Raw genomic sequence first — 25,021 nt, 5'->3', positions numbered from 1 at the left:
CACTTCACTTACATGACTTAAGTCAGCGGTGCAGCTTAATACTAGTCCTCCATCAACTACAGCGTTCCAAAGCGACCGGTATGCTCTTTTAAACTTACCAGCTGAACAGGCGAAATATTGTTACGCGTCTCCTGCTAGATGCACAGAAGTAAGAACACATTTTTTTGGAGTTTACTTCGATATTCCTCGAATGACAAGGGTTCATTGTCTGCAGTTCCTAATCTGCACCAGAAATGTTACGATAATCTCGAGGTACGGGAATAATAGCGACAAATGCTTGTACTGGTGTAGCCATCGTAAGATATAGAAGATATATGGGGTGGAACTAACATTCATCACACTTTACGGTGTTTGTTGGAAGAAACTGACGGAGGAGAATATTTGGGGAGTGAGCGCTCCCGTTGTCCCTCGCCCGCCTCCGCCTGTGCTAACATCAGAGTGCGTGACACTGAGGCGGGTTGGAGAGGTTTCTAGACGAAGAGGGGAGACGAGAGCACAGGAGAAAGCAATTAGTGGGTCCTGGCCGCGGCCATCTGGCATCAAGACCACACGTCTTGTCGACACGGAGCGGCTGTCTCTTGTCAAGAGAAGCCAAGGACTTAAGCTGTGCGCTTGCGTGTCGTACTGAATACACAATTGATTACGCAATCGCGCGTTCCCAACCAGACCATTTCCTTCTGTCGCGCAGTTCGCTCAACGCAAACTTGTTTAACGTGTGCTTCTGCAGATTAAATATTCAGTCGAACCTGCTATGACGGTTTCGGTGAGGTAGACTGGTATTGTTTGTGAACCTGATGTCTCTGCACAAATACTGCTGGCGACGGGGAAATGAAAGACCAATTTCGATTTGATAGATTTCATTATGGTGCGTAACTTAAACAAGAAAGCGGTCGTTCGTCGGAGGCCAAGAACGTCGATACCCAAGACTGCGAAACGTTGGAGGATTTTTGTCTTTGAATACAAAGACATAACATGAAACTAGGAAACACTACAAATAAAAAGTAAAGAAAGTAAGTTAATGATAAACTTTTAACCCGCAGAAGAGACAGCGTAGTTGGACATTCGCAAAAGGTCCGTTTATCATGCTTGTAATGCACGACTAAATTACCTACACCAGCAGTTAAGTAATTTTCTTTTCAGTTTTCTCTTCAAGAAGGTTTTCTCTCACATTCAGGTTTACATTGCTTGTAGTCCTTATCTGATATAAGCACGGACGAGTTCCTGTGTTGTATATTTAGCAAGGCATCGTCGCGTTTTCAATTTATTTGTAATTTAAATTACTTGTGATTCACTGTCCGCCTTTCTTTGTAAACACATCATCTGATGATGACTTGATAAGCAGGCGAAAGCGATCGTGATACCAATTGTGTGACCTCGACCTGAAATATATAACCAAAAAATTTGAACCCAAGAATAGTTATCAGGAATTAGCAGCAGAAAAGTAAAGGCAAGCTGTGAGAGAAAGATTAGACTACGTAAAATACACACATCAAAAAATGTTTTCTATCACCCCGGTTCCCAGAAATCCTGAAGATAGACGTTAACTGTGGATATTGTATCACAGACACAGTCCTTTTGACTGTTCAGATATGTCATTAAACCCGCGTAAAGATATAAACAACCATGCATGAGAAGTGTCTATTAGATGGACGGGGTCTCACAGCCGATCAGTTCCAGTCATTCCACCAGGAAGGAGGTACACGGCTCGTGTTGTCTGTAGTTCAACCATGCCTACACGGTAAATGCCGCGGTTCGATCGCGACCGCATTGTTACTTTGTGCCAGGAAGGGCTCTCAACAAGGGTAGTGTCCAGACGTCTCAAAGTGAACCAAAGCGATGTTGTTCGGACATAGAGGAGATACAGAGAGACAGGAACTGTCGATGACATGCCTCGCTCAGGCCTCCCAAGGGCTATTACTGCAGTTGATGACCGCTACCTACGGATTATGGCTCGGAGGAACCGTGATAGCAACGCCACCATGTTGAATAATGCTTTTGGTGCAGCCACAGGACGTCGTGCTACGACTCAAACTGTGCGCAATAGGCTGCATGATGCGCAACTTCACACCCGACGTCCATCTTTGCAACCACGACACCACACAGCACGGTATAGATGGGCCCAACAACATGCCGAATGGATCGCTCAGGATTGGCATCATTCTCTTCACCGATGAGTGTCGCATATGCCTTCAACTACACAATCGTCGGAGACGTATTTGGAGGCAACCCGGTCAGGCTGAACGCCTTAGACAAACTGTCCAGCGAATGCAGCAAGGTGGAGGTTCCCGATGTTTGGGGGTGGCATTACGTGGGGCCGACGTAAGCCGCTGGTAGTCATGGAAGGCACCGTACGGCTTTACGATACGTGAATGCCATCCTCCGACCGATAGTGCAACCATATCAGCAGCATATTGGCGAGGCATTCTTCTTCATGGACGACAATTCGCGCCCCCATCGAGCACATCTTGTGAATGACTTCCTTCCGGATAACGACATCGCTCGACTAGAATGGCGAGCATGTTCTCCAGACATGGACCTTATCGAACATGCCTCGGATAGATTCAAAAGGGCTGTTTATGGACCAACCATTCTGAGGGATCTACGCCGATTCGCCGTTGAGAAGTGGGACAATTTGCACCAACAGTGCGTTGCTCAACTAGTGGATAGTATGCCACGACGAATACAGGGAAACATCAATGCAAGAGGACGTGCTACGTACTGGGCACTAGAGGTACCGGTGCGTACAGCAATCTGGACCACCACCTCTGAAGGTCTCGCTGTATGGCGGTACAACAGGCATTGTGTGGTTTCATGAGCAATAAAAGGGCGGAAATGATTTTTATGTTGATCTCTATTGCAGTTTTCTGTACAGGTTCCGGAACTCTCGGAACCGAGGTGATTAAAAACTTTTTTTGATGGGTGTATAAAACAAAAATATCAGTCATTTAGTTCATCAAAAAGTAAAGCATTTCTGATAAGCGAAATACCAACAGAATAATTTATTTACGTGATAATGCGTCTTTCGTCAAAAAAGAAATGAAAAACAGTGCTACCTGTGAAACAAACAGCTTTATCCATCTACATGATTCTGTTATGCGCCTCTACTTCGTTACCTCTCGTTGCTTGAATATCGTAATGCATCTTTCACTGCTTTTTAGAGAATCCTGCCAAGAGGATAAGGCGTTATATCGAGGTGGAAGTTAATTCTTGCATTTGAGTGGCATGACCATTTCGCTCTTAGTCGTCCATTACAATCTGGGAAACTTGTCGGATGAATATTTTGTGGCTGTTATTTTTGTTATGTTCTTGAAGGACCTATATAAGATGACACTGAAACCTGAATCAAAGGTGAAGGACCACTTTTTGTCACTGTTCCCTTCGTCATCCATTAAACGCATGAATACCCACGGTCAAAGGAGCTTGAATTAGCATTTCTCCATTGGAAAGTTTCTTTAGTAGCTAGCGAATCACTGACGACTACCATTACATAAATATAACGAGGGGAACAACATTTCTCGCGAAGAAGAGTCTAAACACCATATAAATCATCGACAGTGTCCTCCAAAAGTCGTTGAACAACATTATAGCTGGCACAGTCGGTATATTAAGTCTCCATCGCACACATTATGCGTTAAAGGTTACTTGTATCTCACCCACCCTGTCGTTAGCGGCTTCTTCGACGAAAACTACTTTGTAAAAAAAAAAGTGTGAGGCATATTGAATGTTAAAAGTAAAGGGCAAACGATGAACAAGTTTTCAGCAGCGGGTCTGGGACGTATGATATAAGTCCCGCGCCGAAGATGTTTCCGTGAGCAGGAACTGGTAGCAGTTAGCAGGTAGCGCAGACACTCACCTCACGCTGGTAGGACTTTCGCCCGGGGCGCCCACCCGCACCCTCAAATGTCAGCGCCGTTTGTCCTTCCCTTTCACTCAGCTCTTCTCCTTGCTTTCTACGCTGGCCATCATATTTTCTCTCGGCCCAGCATTGTCTACCACTTCTTAATAGCCGCTAGCTAGCAGTAAAACCGCAGTTACTAGCTGCTAAGGCGAAGCAGTAGGCATGAATGAATTACTTCCTTGAACACCTTCATTAGATTCAGTTTGGAATGTAAAAAGGCGGAGTGAAAGCGTTTTCAAAGACAAAGTAATTATGCTGTTTATTCTATCGTATATGAAAGAGTGTTTATGAGCTCTATTGCCGGCCCGTCTGGCCGAGCGGTTCTAGGCGCTACAGTCTGAAACCGCGCGACTGCTACGGTCGCAGGTTCGAATCCTGCCTCGGGCATGGATGTGTGTGATGTCCTTAGGTTAGTTAGGTTTAAGTAGTTCTAAGTTCTAGGGGACTGATGACCTCAGAAGTTAAGTCCCATAGTGCTCAGAGCCATATGAGCTCTATTCACTGTTATTGTTCTTTTCTTCTCTCTTAAATATTCTCGCTGAAGTTCCTCTGTTTTCCCCCGATGAGGCTTTTTGCACTTATAGTACCAGTTATTTCTTCATATTGATGATGGTCGATAAGGCTCTTTAGTTGTGTCCCATAGAATAGCCTCTATAGAGCTCATTTCCTGGAGGTCTCTTTCAGGATGGAACTAGCAGTTGTTCTTAAGTTTCATTCAGAAGGAAAGCTTGAGAACACGTTTAGTCAGTAACCACAGAGACCAAAGCTAGTCGAAAAATTAAATCCATCAGTCACTCTAGAACCGTTCTTTCAAACAGCGCGGCTTTAAAATTTCAGATAGCTCTTCCTGGAAGTCTTGCAGATTTTCTCAGACTGCTGGTAGAATTCATGGGATTTTTAAACATCTAGATTTTACTTTGGAATACATTATGAGAGTGAACAGTGATCAAAGTGTTACAAATATTAACTATCAAAAACAGTCTTAATCACAATTTATTTATTACGGTGACCGGTTTCGACCACTACTGTAGTCATCTCAGACCTACAAGTCGAACACAATTAATTAAAGTTTTGCATACGACATGTAGGTCTGAAGATGACCACAGTAGTGGTCGAAACCGGTGACCGTAATAAATAAATTGTGATCAAGACTATTTTTATAGTAAATCTAAATTTTGTTTTTCATCTACATATTTTCAATGCAGTCTGGGCTAAAAAATTTTATTAGGCTTTTTTATAGGTTCTTTATATCTTAAATTAACGATTAGGTACAATGATTAACTTTTCTAGTGCGCATGATTATTAAACCTCAATTACTATGTTGTCTCAGTTTTGCATTCCAGGATATTGAATTTTTGTTGCACTTATTCTGGGCGGTCCTGCAGCCTTTTTTGTAATTTATGAACTGCCTCATTAATAGATTAGACTATTAATTCCGCAATATGGATATGTAACAGATATTTGAATGTAACATTTTTAACTATGTTGCCGATCCGTACTGCCAATGTTTAACCATTGGTGTATCGTAGATGTTTTTCCATGTGTTTTGATTTTGGGTCTAAGATTTGAAATGTGTTTAGGCTGTAATGGAGCTTTTGAATAGAGTGGCATCTTGTACCTTGTTTAGATCTTCTGTGGATCAGTTTGTTTAGATAGATCTTGTAGGGATTTATTGAACTATTCGTTGAGAATTGAACTACTTAATGTAGTTAAATGCACTTTCATATATAGATAATATGGTCTTACGAATTGTTGCCTTGGGTGTCAGGTAACGTGCCCACGAGATTTTCTTTAAAACTAACAAACTAAAGGCGAGAGCTGAAATTCTAGGTTACAGAAGAATAGAGAGGTGTTATTCGTCCTACCAAGAATTGAAATCTGATATGTACTTCATGTTATTACATGCCTGCTGGCGGTAGGTATGTACGATACCGTTTACACAACCACAACACACAAAACGTTGTAAGTTCATCCAAAATACCAGATTTTGGCGGTCATATCTAAGTGCTCTTGGTAATTCAGACTGTAAATAATTCTAACGATCACTAACAATGCAGTCATAAGGCACAATATCCATTAATTGCTTCATGGCGACACATTTATTCAGTAAGTAATTGTTTTTTACTCAGCAAGTTTCCATCTGCTGAAATGTAGCTTAGAACAATGTCCCTTACTTGCCGTACGTATTTCTGCTTTGCTAATTCTGTTTCCACGCGTTTTTGCTGTCGTACTCCGGCGACTGTTTCCATGACGTGACAACTGTTTTTATTTTGTTTCCACTTCTGTGCGCCATCTGTCTATGATTATTGTAAACCTTATCATATTACAAGTCTTTGTTTTCGTATTTTCTGGGGCGTATATTGGGTACAGACCAGAATTTGTCTAAAACAGCGTGGGACACCGCCTAAACAACACAGTCAGGCTAGCCGATATACCAGACCAACGTTCGCTAACAGCTGAAAGCTACGACATTTCATTTTATGTTTTCCCGACGGATCTGTAACAAATACGCTTCTCTGGTTTGCCACCAGATCGTAGTGCATAGCTCGCACAATATTTCTTCGATGCAGTTGTTCGACATCATCAGGTGGTGGTAGATGCTGCTGTCACTGCTGCAAGGAGCGACTGATCAGTCGCGCCTTGCAGCAGTGATAGCAGCAGCTACCACTACCTGATGATGTCGAGCAGTTGCATCGATGAAATATTGTGCGAGTTACACAATACGATCCGGTGGCAAACCTGAGAAGCGTATTTGCAGATGAAAGTTAAACTATACAAGCAGGACTTCGTGGCTTCACAACTGAAAAAAAAGGTTGTCCACTTTTGTTTCCTCTTTCGGTCTATGTTCATATAAATACCTTCGGGCATTATAAGGAACGATTTAGCTTTTTATCTATCTGCTGGAAAACAAAATATTTTGTCCTTGTTTTGGTTACTTGTGTGTCGCCGGGTGAGCTAGTTCGTTGGTCTTTCCAGGTGTTTTTTTTTTTTTTTTGTAAGAACTTATATCGATACTTTCAATATGACTCAAATATTTGATAAACATTACTTCTAGCCCTTAAGTGCTAAGCAGTCATCCGCAAGTCAGTAGTGAACCATACGTAGTTTTCCTCCAGACATTTTGTTGGTGTACTTACGGTGATGGGGTAAAACTCGCTGATCTGCGTGCGGTAGACGTCTCGGGTGAACTTGGGCGGCAGATCATCGTTGTCAACAACGGACACCACCAGCTGTGTGGTTGAGTTTCGCGCTGGCGTGCCGCGGTCCTGCGAAAGATACATGCACACGGTCAGGGCATGAGAATTCTCTCGTACACAGCTATCGGATTACGCAGTCTTCCCAGTTCCCGTTCAAATGATCAAATGGCTCTAAGTACTATGGGACTTCCTGCATTACAAGGAAAGATTTAGCTTTTTATCTATCTACTGGAAAACAAAATATTTTCTCCTTGGTTTGGTTACTCGTTAGTGTTTCGGCGGGTGATCTAGTTCGTTGGTCTCTTCCATTCTTTTGTCGTAAGAACTTATATTGATATGACTCACATATTTCATAAACATTACTTCTAGCCTTTAAGTTTCAAATGGCTCTAAGCACTATGAGTTTTAACATCTGAGGTCATCAGTCCCCTAGACTTAGAACTACTTAAAAGAAATTAGCCTAAGGACGTCACACTTAGCCATGCCCGAGGCAGGATTCGAACCTGCGACCGTAGCAGCAGCGCGGTTCCGGACTGAAGCGCCTAGAAACGCTCTGTCACAGCGGCCGGCCAGTTTTCGTTCGTCTCCGCCAGGTTCAGTTTACAGAGCTCTCAGGTCTTCTGAACTAGCTTCAGTGTTACTGTCTTCGATGTACAATATGTACCAAAATACCAGTGACGAATTTCAAGGGTTTGTAGCTGCTTTGAGGAAGCCTTGTCCGGATAAATCATCCGACGACGCCACAGGGCGCCGAATTTACAGCGACCGACGTGTGTCGTTACGCGTCCCCTTGGCAGCAAAAACGATAATCCATGGCCTCTTACCCACTTGCGAAGTCATTGGAAGCCATTGTCCCCAGCAACAAAAGTAGAAGCGACCAGACAGAGGACACCACAAGATGACTAATCTCGGCCCTTTGTTTTCAGTGTGCAGTGAGATGGGCGCAGAGGACGCAGCGCAGTTTTAGGAGCTCTTGAGACTGCTCATAAGGAAAAGCCAATCAAATGAAAACAATATTTGTTGCACCCTTCGGTGTGAGAAGAAAGCAGTAAAGCTATTTTCAATGTTTTCCGTTATGATAAAAAAAAAACATACGGCAGTAGGTTTTTCAATTACACGAGAATGTCAGGGAGTGTAGTTTACACCGGTATTTTTTTTTTCGCAGAATTTTTCATGAATGAGGGTGGATTAGAAAGGCAGCAGGCTGCTACGTAGAGTAATTTCATTAAATTTTTCTGAATGATTACATAATGTTGTGTGTCTTGTTATAAACTTTCAAAACTGTACTGTTCAGTAGTTGTTGCTAATTGTAATACTATTTTACGCTACATCTAGGAAGACAGACTAACAAACAATATCTACGCATTGTTCTAAAACAGGAAAACAGTCAAAGAAAATGGGTGGGGAGTAAAAACAAAAAAGGGACTAAGAAGAAATGCAGACTGAACAGGAGACCTTACTCAACAGAGACAAATTCAGACCAGAAGTCAAGAAATTCAAAGGTTTTCAAGGAGATAAAACAAACAGACAAACAAGAGGAGTCAAATGATCTGACAGACGAAAAGAGTTTATTCTGAGAAAATGAACGAGTTTTGGAGAATGATGAACGAAAAGACAAATGAATAATTATCTCGACCTGATCCTTAGTTGGCCTGTAAAAGAGTAAGAAAAGGAAATAATTCTTAATTAATATTTCACCTAAAATAATTACGTATATATTTCAAGCTGAGATATGGGGAAAATATTGATATGGCTGCTGAATCAAAGTGGCTTCTGAATTAAAATCGTTGCTCACCTTGTTCCATTTTTCATTTGTCATCCATTTCCTCACCCGGGAAAACTTCAACTTTTTCCTTCCACAGGCATTTTCCCCCTAACGGTTTTAATATTTAGTGGAACAGACGACTCATATCACAATACAATCTTCAGTTTTCGTGGTGAAACAATCTATACCCATACGTCATGTTCCAATACATTCCTGTCTTTGTCTGGCTGCTACATGTCGCTTGCTTCAGGCCACTTCTCTGTTTGTCCCCTCCTTGTACTCTGGGACTGCTCGCCGCTGCATTCTCGGTCTCCGGCAACTAGCTGACTGTGGCAACCAAGGACGCAATCATACACCTTTTTAACGTCTCCTAGTTGCTGTCGACTTTGCTGTCTCGAATGTAAACAAAGACAAATGCTGATAGTGAAGCTATGCACGTCATATGAAGGGCCCCAAATGTTCTGAAGAGAGAGCACATGAAACCAAAGATAAGAATACCACACTCCATGATATAGGAGAGAGATTCATCTGTACTTGTGACACATTAACAAATTTCTTGAGTTATATGTGAGGTGAAGTGTCAGGATTGTTCAGAAACGTCACAAAATGTCGTCTGAAGCTGATGAGGAGTGCGCAGCGTTAAGGAAGCAGGAGGCACACGACGGAAATTGCAGGACAGGGTCCCGGGGTAGCTGCCAGGCTGTATGACGTTTGTTGCGGTGTCACGTTCGAAGGCAGCGAAAGGAGAACCGCAACTTTCCTTGGCTTCGTTAATAGCTGCGTTGATCCTCGCGGCCGCTAGTGAATTACGTCACCGTGCAGGGCGACGAATGAGGCTCTGGGAGGATGGCAAGGACGGCGGGAACTGCGGGTGGCAGAAAATACAGCGTGGATCTCAAATTATCCTCACTCACTACAGTAAACTACTATTCTCGGCTTTTCTTTCGGAAGGAAGAGTGTACCTGACGCCTAAAACCAACGAGGAAAGCTATTTTATGAATCTACTGATTTATTTTCCACACTGGGAGCATGCGAACATTTATAGAGTTTTTTCATATCGTGAAACTTTCATTTTTTTATTTTTTTATTCAAAGCGATGGTATTAGAGGAATTAGTAAGTAACAAATGCTCCATCACAATCTTCGAATTTCTCACAAAGAATAGTTGCTTTCCAGATTACACGTCTGAAGAAATACGCTGGCTTGGAATTCAAGTCACTGCAATAGACATTCAAGAGTGGAAACGGGATTCGTCGACCTGCACACACGCACACACTTTGTGTAACAAATGGAATCGGTATTGTTTGACACGAAAGTTTTGCATACAAAGTGCCATATGTTTGGCTGTAGTACTAACAGTTCGCGGTTCGTGCGTTCGTCATTATTGGAAACGAAGTTTCTGTACCTTGCATGAAGTGAGGGAAATTTGTCTGGTGTCTGGTACAAAACACCGTTGAATTTAATAACGATTAATGTATAGTACATTTAACGATGCAAAATACACCCCCTGTTCACCAAATTTGTCTTGTCTTGCCGTAGTGGAGCTCTATGTAGATAGTATGTGAAAATGGGCCCTTTTGGTCACACTTGCATCAAAACAGCTTTGATAAAAAGCAGCGGCCATCGGCGAACCGTCGAACCTGTAGCAGCTTTGCCGAATCTCATAAGGGCATCTTTTACGAGAGCACAATCGTTATAGCATGAAGGTTTGTGCACAATTAGATCTGAGACAGAGCAAGGGACCTCAGCAATGAAAACATTTAGTATCACCATATGATAAATGATCAGGGAAGATCGTGTTGAGTGGATTGCTTCTCCAACGTTTTGACATATTACCGGAGAAATCGCCAGAGAATTGCTGACAATGTTGCCTTGACCTAACAAGATTGCTGGAGACTATCAAAGAAGCACGCTGCGCCCTTCTGACGACGGGAGGTGATTTTGAAGCATGGTAAGCGACATTGCATTCCTCACAGCAGATGGTAATGAGTTTCACCCAGCATTCATCTTTTCTAATTTGAAGAACCAACAGTGTATCATGCGTTCCTTGGCCGACATCAAGGTTACAGGAGAGATAAAGAAAATCCCTTCTAATCGAAGTTGGAATTTTCTCTGTGTGAACTTTAAACAAGTCATCAAGTTACTGTAATGTTCCTTCCTCTAGCTCTCAGGTTGCATTCTGAACCCACGCACGCTTGGCTTGCGAGGCAAATCACTCGACGTATTGCTTCGAAGAGTCCGCATCCGTAGCTAACTGGTCAACGCGGTTGGCTGTCATGCCGAGGTCCCAGTTCGATTCCCGGTACTGCCAGCAATTTGTGCTAGGTGGGAAGAATGGGATGGGGTGCATTCAGGCTTGTGAAGCCAACTGACGAGTTATGTGACCGACTAGTAGCGGCTCTGGGTCACGAAAACGGGCAACCGCTGGGAGAGAGCTGTGCTGACGAAACTCGACTGCTTACCGTATCGAGTGACGTCACTGACAGAGGAAGGATTTAGTAGGTCCCGGCTTAAATTTCTCCACTGATGAATTATTAAAACGAATTTAACAAAGTGTGGACAGACTCCTACGAGTAATCATCTTGGGTATTAATAAACCGCTTCAGCAGTATTTAGACCTTCATTTTAAATCACTTCCGGTTTCGTGCCACTAAAAGCCAATTTTTCAGGTGAACACATAACTAAAATATCAGAGCGAAACAGCTCGGAATTTTTTGTAGCCAACATTGGCTGTCTGTTAGAACAAAAAACCGCTGAAAGGAGGTATACCCATTCAATAAAATAGCTGGATTCCAATTCAGTATGGTTAATGGGTTCGCTTCTCTGGTATATACGCAGTCGCAAACGGGAGAAGCAGCCGCGTCCCGTGTCATACTGTATGACACAATTCACGATCGAGTCCCCTTTTCGCGACGGCGTGTAGACCGGAGAAGCGGAAGCTTTTACCAAACTCGATTGAAATCCGGCTGTTTTATTCAATGACATATCGTCTATTAGAGGTGTTTTTTTCTAACGGACAGTCAATGTTGGGTACAAAATTCGGAGCTGTTTAGCTGTAATATATTATTTATGTGCTCACTTTAAGAACTGGCTTTTAGAGCCAAGTTATAAACAAATAAAAATAGCTGAAGCGGTTTATGAAATTCCGACAGCCTCGTTTTGATCGAGAGTCACTGCTTATCCGTAGCACCACACATCAGAAACGTAAAATATTTTAAAATGTCACTTCTGGCACAAAGGACGCACGGCTTGCCTTGTAGTGTCTGGCGGACTGACTCTCCGATTTCGAGAGTTCCTCACAACTCCCTAAAACCACCGAGCGAGGTGGCGCAGTGGTTAGCACACTGAACTCGCATTCGGGAGGACGACGGTTCAATCCCGCGTCCGGCCATCCTGATTTAGGTTTTCCGTGATTTCCCTAAATCAGTCCAGGCAAATGCCGGAACGGTTCCTTTGAAAGGGCACGGCCGACTTCCTTCCCCATCCTTCCCTAATCCGATGAGACCGATGACCACGCTGTTTCGTCTCTTCCCCCAAGCAATCCAATCCCTAAAACCGTTTGAACATTCCGACCTGTCAGTCAGTCACCTTAAGGAGCAGACCGGAAAAATTGTTGCTCCTCAGGAAGGTACTGATTCCTATCAGACCTTTTCCCAACTTTATTTCCAACAGGTGCTGTTGGATACTTACTCTTTAAGCGAGCTTAGTAGTTTCCGATTACGAACCGCTTTAGATGGCGACTGGACAACGCCCCCTCCCGCTGGACTATCGGGAAACGATTATGTACCTCCTTACCGTCAAGAGTAGGGGCCCAGCGCGCGTACAGGAATGATCGTTTTGAGTGGAAGGTTTGCTGAATGCCTAGTGATGGATTAGTTGTAGGATCGAGACTCTTGGCCGTAGGTACGTTATTTCGTGATAGTACTAAGGCTTTGTAATGTTGTGTGTGCCTCATTGCCTTTTTTAAAACTAATTTGTGCCTAATTTTGTTCTGAGAAGCTCAGCAATGTATTTAAATACCGTAAATTTAAATGTGATTCAAAAAGTACTTGAAGTGAAGTGAAGCGCAGCTGGACACCAAGAAACTCTTTAGCGCGCAATCCCCGCAACGATAGTAGTTGTGAATCTTTGAGGATGGACTCTAAAAAAAAAGACAATTAATTTATAAAAAAAAAGGAGTGTTGATATGTATCTTGCTAGGCCATCGCTCTGAACATATTGTTACATTTCATGAAAAGTGATACTTTAGGGATAAAACCGAGTAAATTATGTGCAATAGTTGCCAGACATCTAAAGCACACCGTCTTCAGGCCACGAGTGGCCTACCGGCACCATCCGACCGCCGTGTCATCCTCAGAGGAGGCTGCGGATAGGAGGGGCGTGGGGGTCAGCACACCGCTCTCCCGGTCGTTATGATGGTAGTCTTGACCGAAGCCGCTACTATTCGGACGAGTAGCTCCTCAATTGGCATCACGAGGCTAAGTGCACCCCGAAAAATGGCAACAGCGCATGGCGGCCTGGATGGTCACCCATCCAAGTGCCGACCACGCCCGACAGCGCTTAACTTCGGTGATCTCACGGGAATCGGTGTACCCACTGTGGCAAGGCCGTTGCCTACCAAACTTTTATGTATACAAATTTTCTGGAAGTGAAGAATAGAGATATCTTGATTTTGGAATAGGAGGTGAACTTCATTGCCGGCCGGTGTGGCCGTGCGGTTCTAGGCGCTTCAGTCTGGAACCGCGTGCCCGCTACGGTCGCAGGTTCGAATCCTGCCTCGGGTACGGATGTGTGTGACGTCCTTAGGTTAGTTAGGTTTAAGTAGTTCTAAGTTCTAGGGGACTGATGACCTCAGAAATTAAGTCCCATAGCGCTCAGAGCCATTTGAACCATTTTTGTGAACTTCATTGTCGTCGCCATCTATCAATCGACAGAATTGTAAGTGTACGAAGTTCACAAAAATACAGAAAAAGAAATGCATTCTCTAAAGTTTTCATTCAATACGTAACAATCTCTCATAATTTCTTAATTACAGTAATTGGATTATGTTCTTGTACAATAGTATGGTGCTGAACACCACTGACCAATTTTGATGTAGCAGGATGTGTAGTTTGAAGGAAGTTTGTGTGCCAAGCAATCTCCTTTTCTCACGAATAGCAGATCGCTGTTTGATCTTATTTACTTACAACAGTGGTCCCTTAGGTATGAAAAGCTACGAAAACTTAGGCTCAAAGCAATCCACATGTGGTGTGCGTGCTGTAAGACCTTCAGTACACACACCATCAGATTATTTGACTTGTCGCTCTAACGAAGTAGGCGAGTGTCAGCAATATGTATCGTGGTCTTATCGTGGCGTGTTTATCTTCTGCCGTTAGGTCAGACGATAGAAATGCCACTTGCATGCTTAGAGTAGCAGATTGACGGTGACCAACTTTAAACAGAACTTGATTAATTTTCATACACATTTATTAAAATAATAACAATCATAAACCTTACTTAACTTGATTCTGGATACTATTTACAATTGGCAATCTGAAGTTCCTTTGGTCTTGGTACGTCAGCCTTATTCTCACATATCTCTGATACTTGACAACGTGTCTATTCATTTATCTTCATGGCTATGTACAGGAATATGATAATCTTATGAGGCGCAGGCTGAAACCTGATTGCAGACTAATGCAGACTGATGCAACTGACTAATCGGAGGTCTGTACACTTGTTATAATACCTCGCGCGTTCAGGTATCACTGCGCAAGTGTGATCCGCGAGGAGGAAAGGTTCTACGTTAGCAGCAATCTCACTGGCTGCGTTACATATTAATACGCGGATCGGCGGAAGCAGAATTTGGTCCGTCTCTAAGACAGCGCCATCTCGTAGTGCGGGGACGGACGAGCGCTGCGCCTGCGCTGTTGTGCTTAGCGGGGCGCGCTCTAGTGGGAAAGTTGTGTACGCTCTGAGTACGCGGAACTATGTACACAACACCGCAATACGGCCAAGTAACTAATAGAGTCGTATTTTAAACCTTAAACAACGATAACTTCCCCCAAATTGTAATACATCACCAAACGGTGCAGAAGCTGCTCATTCAAGGAGGCAGCAACCTAAATTCAGATACCAGTTACGACTTAAAGTACAAATCTCAATCAAAAATCAATCTCCCTCTCTCTCTCTCTCTCCAAACACATATACAAATATTCATATTATTAAGATTAAAGTCTCCTCTGCTATGCCAGCATTGCCTGGATCTCCGCCCCCACCCGCTTTTACAAGGCCCTCCAAATCCTTGAATGCGATGTGCTCCGCCTTGCCTTCCGTATCTGCCTTCCTTCCCCCACACGGCTCCTGTATGATCTGATCCCCTTCCCCCACCTCCTCCTGTTCCTCCAACATCTCCGCATCCTTTACATTGTCCGCAGGCTTGATCCCCCCCCACCCTCCGGTTTCCTCCTTCCTCTCCACCCCCCGCCCGTTGCCGCGCCTCTATCGCTGTATCCCTCCCTCTCTCCACCTCCACACCCTCCATCTCCTTCATCAGGGCAATTTCCAACGCCTCCCCCTCCCGGATGACGAACTTCACTGTGACATCTACCCTTCCTTCCAACTATAACCTGGCCTTGTTCTCCCCCCCCCCCCTACCCAGAGCCCCTTTTTCCTCTTCCCTCCCTCTCCCAGAGCGGATTTTCCTCTTCCCCCCCCCCCCCTCCCCTGAGACCCTGCAACTCACACTTGCCTCTTTCCTTCCCACATCCCTCCCTACCTGGCCCTCTTCAGCACACCCCTCGCTCATCTCCCCCATCTCTTCCCCTCCCTCCTTTCTTCCGGCCTCCCTCATCTCCTTGCGCCTGGCAGATCCTCCGTTTTGATCATCGTCAGTGTGCCACATCAGTTTTGTGTTTAGTGCTATTTCTCCTGTGCGTCAAGAGGTGTGATTTTAATTGTGTACTGCCTTGCGGTTCGCCGTCGGTGTTTGTTCTGTGCTACGCCATCCGTCGATACCTTTTATGCTCCAGTCATACTGTGCCTTGTGTTCTTTTAATTGTCGCAGTGTGTGGCTTTTTGTGTGTGCTACTTTTAAACAGTTTTTTTATCTCCATTTTACAGTCACCCCGTTTTTTGTCTATTGCCTTCAATGATGTTCCCCCTTTTTTATATCTATGTTCACCATATTCTCTCCTTTGTTATTTTTAAATGTCTTCTATTGTTTGTTCTATGTCTTTCGGCTGAAGAGCAGCGCATATGCTGCTGCCAGCCCGCCCCCCTGGGGAATTGAAATACAATAAAGAAAAAAAAAGAAAAAGAAAAAAAAAGATAAAAGTCATTTTATAGCTTCTATCGCTACCCCTAGTACTCATTTTTTTCCTACGTAGCTCAGCGTCAGCGACGCTGTTGAGCGTGTTGCCAGACGCCGTTAGCTGCAGGGAGGCACTCACCGTGGCGAGCAGCGTCAGGTCGAACTCGACGTCGCCGGCGTCGTAGTCGAGCGGCCGGCGCAGCACGAGCGCCGCCCGGGGCCCCGGGCCGGCCTCCAGCGAGAAGCGGCCGCGCTCGTCGCCCGCCGCGATGCTCAGCGCCACCTCCGAGTTGGCCGTGTTGGGCTTGTCGCCGTCCGTCGCGCGCACGTCGCGGAACAGCGTCGCGCCTGCGCAGCCGCCACACACACACACACAGCGTCACCTCCAGCCGCAAAGTGTTGTTAGGCACCTCCACTACAGTGGTACCATTAGCGATACACAGTACGCTACGTTTCTGTGTCTGCAGATAGACTACTTTTCCGTAAAATTCTTCGGAAGTCATTTTGCAAAATGACCTGTCAGCGTTTCGGCTATAGTTGAAAGAGGGCTTTCATCGTGTATGTAGTCGAGCAGCTGAGTCAGTACACGTCTGGAGTTGTGAAACTTTACACAAAACGTACAAGGGATAGTTGTGAAGTTTTAACCATCACCTCGAAACAATTAAGTTGCGTAACTCATTTTTAACGTTTCGTGTATGTAGGAGCAAACATCTCAGGTACGCGGACAGTGAAGAAAACGGTGTACGTGATAGCCCACGCTTTTATCTACATCTCCATGTCTACTCCGCAATTTATACTTAACTGCCTAGCCGCGCGGGATTAGCCGAGCGGTCTGGCCACTGCAGTAATGGACTGTGCGGCTGGCTCCGGCGGAGCTTCGAGTCCTCCCTCGGGCATGGGTTGTGTCTGTTTGTCCTTAGGATAATTTAGGTTAAGTAGTGTGTAAGCTTAGGGACTGATGACCTTAGCAGCTAAGTCCCATAAGATTTCACACACATTTTTGAACTTAACTGCTTGGCAAATGGTTCATCGCCGGCCGAGGTGGCCGAGCGGTTCTAGGTGCTACAGTCTGGAACCGCGCGACCGCTACGCTCGCAGGTTCGAATCCTGCCTCGGGCATGGATGTGAGTGATGTCCTTAGGTTAGTTAGGTTTAAGTAGTTCTAAGTTCTAGGGGACTGATGACCTCAGATGTTAAGTCCCATGGCGCTCAGAGCCATTTGAACCAAATGGTTCATCGAACACTTTCGCACTATCTCTCAGCTGTTTCACACTCAAACAGGACGTGGGAAAGGCGAACACTTAATTTTTTCCGTGCGAGCTCTGATTTCTCTTATTTTATTACGATGGTCATTTTTGCTAATGTAGGTGGGAGTCAACAACATATTCTCGCATTTGGCGGTGAAAGTTGGTGACAGAAATTTTTATGAAAACATCTCGCCACAATGAGAAATGTTTTTTATCCTTTATCCTTTTTTAAATACCTGTCATCCCAATTCGCATACCATATCTGCCGTATCGATATCTACGATGCCACGGCGTAGGTGCAAGCTCGTAGGTTGGCACTAGGACACAGACACCGACGACAGCGCCCTCTGGCCGGCGCTGTGCAGCTCTTGATTCCGCGTAGACGACTTTGCAACATTGTTTCTGTTTCATAGTGGGCGAGCCACTACAGATTTTGCCTGTGTAACTTTTGCTAGCGTTGATGCCTGTACGGCTTCGCACCTACGTGCACATCTCAGGCAAAGTTAAGTAAAACCACTTTTAATTGCAGTACCGAAGCATTTCACCTTTTCCTGCTCCTACTCACTTCCTACATTCGGCCCACCCTTCACTTTACAGGAGCAGACCCACGCGCCGCCTATCCAGGCGGGATACAAAAATATCCATGACACTGTCTTTCGGTTTTCGCTACAATACAGAAGACGCTGCCCTTCATTGACCTTTTTCGATGTCCTTCGTCAATCCTACTCCTGACAGAGCAGCAATACTCCATAAAAGAAAGGACAAGCTTAATGTTGGCGGCAGTGTAGCGTAGATATGTTGTCACTTGTATGTGTTCTCCCAATTAAGTGCATGCAGTCTTTGGTTCACCTTCTCCATCATATTTTCTGTAGGATTGTTCCCATTTAATTTTTCGTAATTCTAATCACCAGATATTTATTCAACTCACAGTCTTGAAGTTGGTGTAGTTTATAGTGTAACCAAAATGTAAACGGTTCTTTTTAACGTTTACGTCTATCATCTCACACTTTTTATTGTTTAGGTTCGAGTACCATTTCTCGCATATTCCGTAATATTGTTTGTATTTTTCATCTGTTATGGTTAACAGAAATAAATTGCCGCATCAGAACATTTCATAGGGCTGTTTTAAAAAAGGACGATTTCCCGATGCAAAAAAAGGACAATCGAAATGTCTGTTCGCTTCGGTACGAAAAACAGAAACATACATAGTACTAACCTTTAAAAGCATGTTGATTTCATATGAAAATTTAGATTACCACGTTATCCTAAAGTTTGAACGGCTGTCTTAGATAAATTGTATGATACAAACAACAGGAAATTATGAAATACATTACCATTCATGTGAATTTCAAACTCACCTACAGGCGTAAGTTCATCGACGGTGACATGGTACGGCGCATTCACGAACACAGGACTGTGGTCGTTCACATCCTCCACGTATACCGTCACGGACAGGAATGAAGAAATCTGCACAAGTTTCCCAAACCGAAAAAATAAGTCACTCAGACAACCAAATGCGCTGCCTCAGTGCCGTACAAATACAAACCGGTCGGCAATACACAATGACTTACGCACGCACACACACACATACACACACACAGTCACATACACACACACACACACACACACACACACACACACACACAGTCACATACACACACACACACACACACATATATATATATATATATATATATATATATATATATAAACTTCACATCATATTTACTGAATTAAATAACACTCTCTCCCTTTCATCGTGTGTATCCCGTGTATGGGGTAGCTGTTTTCATGATCTGGCAGATTAATTTTTATTTAACATTCTGCCTGCATGCCCTTACTGCTGGCACGGCCGTCAGTTAAGGCAATGAAGAGAAGTCTTGCGTGCCATCTGCCTGTAAATCGTCCTAAACTTCGGTCTGTATGTTATCGTATGCAAACAGTTTGTGGATCTATTTGCTGAGGCGGAGGTTAGGGACCAGGTCAACATTTGCTAAAACGAGCGAGGAAAACCGCCTAAAAACGATGGTCAGGCTGGCCTGCGTACCATCCCTACGGCCGTTAATCTGCCGCGTGGATGTATCCATGTCTCGCTCGCCTATCACGCAAGCCAACGGGTGCGCGTTATGCTGTTAAACTAACAACACTGTGAAAACCGATATAAGGCTTAGTGTGCTGAGCGCTTCTGGGCTGTACGGTAACCAGACAGCATCATCTAGTGAGGTAGTCTTCGAACAGAGCAAGTAAAATTCCATAGCCGTAATTTGGTGCACGAGGGAAAGCACGATGTTATCTCTCGGATGTTGATCTTCACAATACGAGCAGTGTTAGCATTAAATATTTAAACTACCATAATACCTGGTGGTGATGTGACAAGCGGAGTAGACCTTTTTTTTAGCGATTACACTGCTTCTGCGCAAATATTACGAGCTGAGAATGGGTTTCAGGCCGACGCCGTGAATAGAACTTCTCTGTAAGTGTGCTGCGTTTATCTGTTGATCCAGTGGTAACACAACACGGTGCCCAATAAATTTTTCGCCTATAACTAATTTTGTAACCATAATATAATTATATGTATAAATGCGTGGCGTCTGTTCTTTCTCCCGGGTGGCGCAGTGTTCGACACAACTGCCGAGTAAACAGAAGATTCCGGGTTCGAGTCCCAGTCCGATACACATTTTCACTCGTCGCCAATGATTCCGTGTAATGTTCCGATGCAACTGACATCATTAATCCCTTACCTTTCCTTTCCTTTCTCCCCCTCCACCTCAGTTTACATAATATAATTTTGACTTATGTACCTTTTAATATTTTATTGATGTTGTAATATAATTAAATGCCAAAGAATTAATTAAAACAGACTAATTAATAAAGAATATTGAAATAAGGCGTAGTAAAAACGCTGGCTCAATCAGGGAAGTTTGCTATTGTATAGAGCCAAAGAATGCGTTTGAAGTAAGGAATATTGTCGTTCGGCTCCTATGAGCAGAGCTGGGCAGAAGTAGTTAGCGTTGGGGAGTTGCTAGCGACAATTGATCAAGTGCAGACACGATGCGAGGGAATGTAAGGAGTAAACTGCAAAATTTTTAAAATATTGCCAGGCAGGCATATTATGTCGTTGTAAATGGGCACAGTACAATACCATCAACAGGAATAAATATTCAAGAAGAGCACTGTAGGTCCAGACTTGCTATACGGAGCGACGATAAAGAAGAGCCTGCTGCCACACACTGTCGACTAATGATGCCTTACATCGCACCAGCAGCAACTTATCAATGTAAGATACAATAAGTTTCATCTTCAGATTGTACATAGCAGTTTTCTTATTTGAGTAACAAAGTGTTTAGTGGAGCAACTGTTACTGCAAACGAACTTTACTTCAATCATTTACCTAACAGGGTCCTATCCTTTCAAGTTTCAACATTATTGATTTCAAGAATACAGCCAGTGAAAGAATAGGCAAATGTCGATGGTGATGAGCTTATTTACTTCCGATAACTAAGATAAAGAACTACCCAAAACTGCCATTTAACAGCAGTGAACTTTGCTGCTTGGTAGAACGACTAGTTAAAGAGTAATGTCTAACAGTAAAAGAGAGACAGAATAATTTAAAAGAATATTGACTATGTATTACTTCAGAAGAATATACACTCCTGGAAATTGAAATAAGAACACCGTGAATTCATTGTCCCAGGAAGGGGAAACTTTATTGACACATTCCTGGGGTCAGATACATGATCACACTGACAGAACCACAGGCACATAGACACAGGCAACAGAGCATGCACAATGTCGGCACTAGTACAGTGTATATCCACCTTTCGCAGCAATGCCGGCTGCTATTCTCCCATGGAGACGATCGTAGAGATGCTGGATGTAGTCCTGTGGAACGGCTTGCCATGCCATTTCCACCTGGCGCCTCAGTTGGACCAGCGTTCGTGCTGGACGTGCAGACCGCGTGAGACGACGCTTCATCCAGTCCCAAACGTGCTCAATGGGGGACAGATCTGGAGATCTTGCTGGCCAGGGTAGTTGACTTACACCTTCTAGAGCACGTTGGGTGGCACGGGATACATGCGGACGTGCATTGTCCTGTTGGAACAGCAAGTTCCCTTGCCGGTCTAGGAATGGCAGAACGATGGGTTCGATGACGGTTTGGATGTACCGTGCACTATTCAGTGTCCCCTCGACGATCACCAGTGGTGTACGGCCAGTGTAGGAGATCGCTCCCCACACCATGATGCCGGGTGTTGGCCCTGTGTGCCTCGGTCGTATGCAGTCCTGATTGTGGCGCTCACCTGCACGGCGCCAAACACGCATACGACCATCATTGGCACCAAGGCAGAAGCGACTCTCATCGCTGAAGACGACACGTCTCCATTCGTCCCTCCATTCACGCCTGTCGCGACACCAATGGAGGCGGGCTGCACGATGTTGGGGCGTGAGTGGAAGACGGCCTAACGGTGTGCGGGACCGTAGCCCAGCTTCATGGAGACGGTTGCGAATGGTCCTCACCTATACCCCAGGAGCAACAGTGTCCATAATTTGCTGGGAAGTGGCGGTGCGGTCCCCTACGGCACTGCGTAGGATCCTACGGTCTTGGCGTGCATCCGTGCGTCGCTGCGGTCCGGTCCCAGGTCGACGGGCACGTGCACCTTCCGCCGACCACTGGCGACAACATCGATGTACTGTGGAGACCTCACGCCCCACGTGTTGAGCAATTCGGCGGTACGTCCACCCGGCCTCCCGCATGCCCACTATACGCCCTCGCTCAAAGTCCGTCAACTGCACATACGGTTCACGTCCACGCTGTCGCGGCATGCTATCAGTGTTAAAGACTGCGATGGAGCTCCGTATGCCACGGCAAACTGGCTGAAACTGACGGCGGCGGTGCACAAATGCTGCGAAGCTAGCGCCATTCGACGGCCAACATCGCGGTTCCTGGTGTGTCCGCTGTGCCGTGCGTGTGATCATTGCTTGTACAGCCCTCTCGCAGTGTCCGGAGCAAGTATGGTGGGTCTGACACACCGGTGTCAATGTGTTCTTTTTTCCATTTCCAGTAGTGTATTTAACTTTTTTTTGTGTGTGCTGCAAATTCTGCTCACATTTGCAAATTACATAACAGTGTAGTGTAAAATAACTTTTTCTTCACTAAATGAAGTATTATGTACTTTCCAGAAATAGCTCACTATAATAGAAAAGGAATATTTATGAACATTTGCATTTGTGAAATCAGTAAGAGTTTGCATTGCAGTGAGTAGCGTAAAGCTATTTTGCAAACAGTTAACTTTCATATACATGTGTTCAGCACAAATTATTCTGCTGGCTTTCTGATTGACTTTAATTTATGGTGGTATTGACTGTGTTTTTATATCTGAACTGCAGTCAGTGCCTTCGGTTCCTTTCTCGCCCGATCTGAATTCGATGATTAGTTCGTAATAACAGTTTGTACACAGTTAACAATCACACAGTAATTTTTGTTCGTACACTGAACTGACGACCGTTCGTAAGTGATTTGCAAACTAAAATTACAGCAAATTCAGTTTATTTATTCCAAATTTCGCGAACTGCTTCTTATGTTTACCTTCTATTTCAAAATTTCTTTCGATCGTTATCGTGCGAAAGCAGACGAGCAATAACAATTCGGTTATTACTGATCTGCACTTTCCGGATTTTCATTCTTCATTGAAACAGATGTCTTTCCCCTTTTCAAAACAACAGGGAATATTAAGAGCACGTGTCGTTTAAGACCCCTGATTAGCTGGCAGTCTAGGCCCGTCGTACGTCGAGCAGGGCTTGGCGCTGCAGCGAACGCACCGTGTCGTCGCCGTCCTGGTAGTCGCAGACGAGGCGGAACTTGAGCACGTTCTGCGGGCTGTCGCCGTCCACCAGGTCCTCCAGCGAGCGCGCCAGCGCCACCGACACCAGCTGGCTGCTGAGCTCGCGCACCTCGAAGAACGTCGCGTCCTCCGCCTGCAACACCGCACGGGCCCAACAACACTTGCATACAACAAATACATACGACCGATTGGCTATATGAACATTACAGCTACCCAAATACACTACTGCCTATTAAAATTGCTACACCAAGAAGAAATGCAGATGATAAACGGGTATTCATTGGACAAATATATTATACTAGAACTGACATGTGATTACATTTTCACGCAATTTGGCTGCATAGATCCTGAAAAATCAGTACCCAGAACAACCACCTCTGGCCGTAATAACGGCCATGATACACCTGGGCATTCAGTCAAACAGACCTTGGATGGCGTGTACAGGTACAGCTGCCCATGCAGCTTCAACACGATACCACTGTTCATCAAGAGTAGTGACTGGCGTATTGTGACGAGCCAGTTGCTCGGTCACCATTGACCAGACGTATTCAATTGGTGGGAGATCTGGGAATGTGCTGGCCAGGGCAGCAGTTGAACATTTTCTGTGTCCATAAAGGCCCGCACAGGACCTGCAACATGCGGTCGTGCATTATCCTGCTGAAATGTAGGGTTTCGCAGGGATCGAATGAAGGGTAGAGCAACGGGTCGTAACACATCTGAAATGTAACGCCCACTGTTCAACGTGCCGTCAATGCGAACAAGAGGTGACCGAGACGTGTAACCACTGGCATCCCATACCATCACGCCGGGTGATACGCCAGTATGGCGATGACGAGTACACGCTTCCAATGTGCGTTCACCGCGATGTCGCTAAACACGGATGCGACCATCATGATGCTGTAAACAGAACCTGGATTCATCCGAGAAAATGATGTTTTGCCATTCGTGCACCCATGTTCGTCGTTGAGTACACCATCGCAGGCACTCCTGTCTGTGATGCAGCGTCAAGGGTAGCCGCAGCCATGGTCTCCTAGCTGATAGTCCATGCTGCTGCAAACGTCGTCGAACTGTTCGTGCAGACGGTTGTTGTCTTGCAAACGTCCCCATATGTTGACTCAGGGATCGAGACGTGGCTGCACGATCTGTTACTACCATGCGGTAAGATGCCTGTCATCTCGACTGCTAGTGATACGAGGCCGTTGGGATCCAGCACGGCGTTCCGTATTACCCTCCTGAATCTGCCATTCCATTGGATCTCGACCAACGCGAGCAGCAATGTCGCGATATGATAAACCGCAATCGCGATAGGCTACAACCCGACCTTTATCAAAGTCGGAAACGTGATGGTACGCATTTCTCCTCCTTACACGAGGCATCACAACAACGTTTCACCAGGCAACGCCGGTCAACTGCTGTTGGTGTATGAGAAATCGGTAGGAAACTTTCCTCATGTCAGCACGTTGAAGGTGTCGCCACCGGCGCCAACCTTGTGTGAATGCTCTGAAAAGCTAATCATTTGCATATCACAGCATGTTCTTCCTGTCGGTTAAATTTCGCGTCTGTAGCGCGTCATTTTCGTGGTGTAGCAATTTTAATGGCCAGTAGTGTATTTGATTTAATTTCGTCGTGTACTCCACAACCGATACTCTGCAGTAATTCTTCTACTCGAACGAACTGGAACTCCGACTTATTGCAATAGCATAGAATTTTAAATCATTACTGAACAACCTGCCATAAATCCTACACAGTGAGGTGTCAAAAGTCTTGTGATACGTTTAGGATCG

At 44.8% G+C, this 25,021-nt stretch overlaps 1 protein-coding gene and 1 pseudogene across 1 annotated transcript in view; both read right to left on the bottom strand.

The window, feature by feature from the left end:
- The window catches only part of LOC124760964 (cadherin-89D), a 192,138-nt gene that overhangs the window by 139,907 nt on the left and 27,210 nt on the right, over positions 1–25,021 (bottom strand). Inside the window, exons 3-6 of the mRNA XM_047249109.1 lie at positions 23,215–23,370; positions 18,756–18,864; positions 16,290–16,498; positions 7,036–7,164 (exon numbers count right to left, since the gene is read on the bottom strand). Coding sequence (XP_047105065.1) covers positions 7,036–7,164; positions 16,290–16,498; positions 18,756–18,864; positions 23,215–23,370 — 603 coding nt within the window. The remainder of the gene's footprint in view (positions 1–7,035; positions 7,165–16,289; positions 16,499–18,755; positions 18,865–23,214; positions 23,371–25,021) is intronic.
- Positions 13,357–13,474, bottom strand: LOC124723354 (annotated as a pseudogene).

This window comes from Schistocerca piceifrons, chromosome 1 (genome assembly GCF_021461385.2).
Source record: "Schistocerca piceifrons isolate TAMUIC-IGC-003096 chromosome 1, iqSchPice1.1, whole genome shotgun sequence".
Taxonomy (NCBI): Eukaryota; Metazoa; Arthropoda; class Insecta; order Orthoptera; family Acrididae; genus Schistocerca; species Schistocerca piceifrons.
This window is presented reverse-complemented; position numbering and strand designations above follow the sequence as displayed.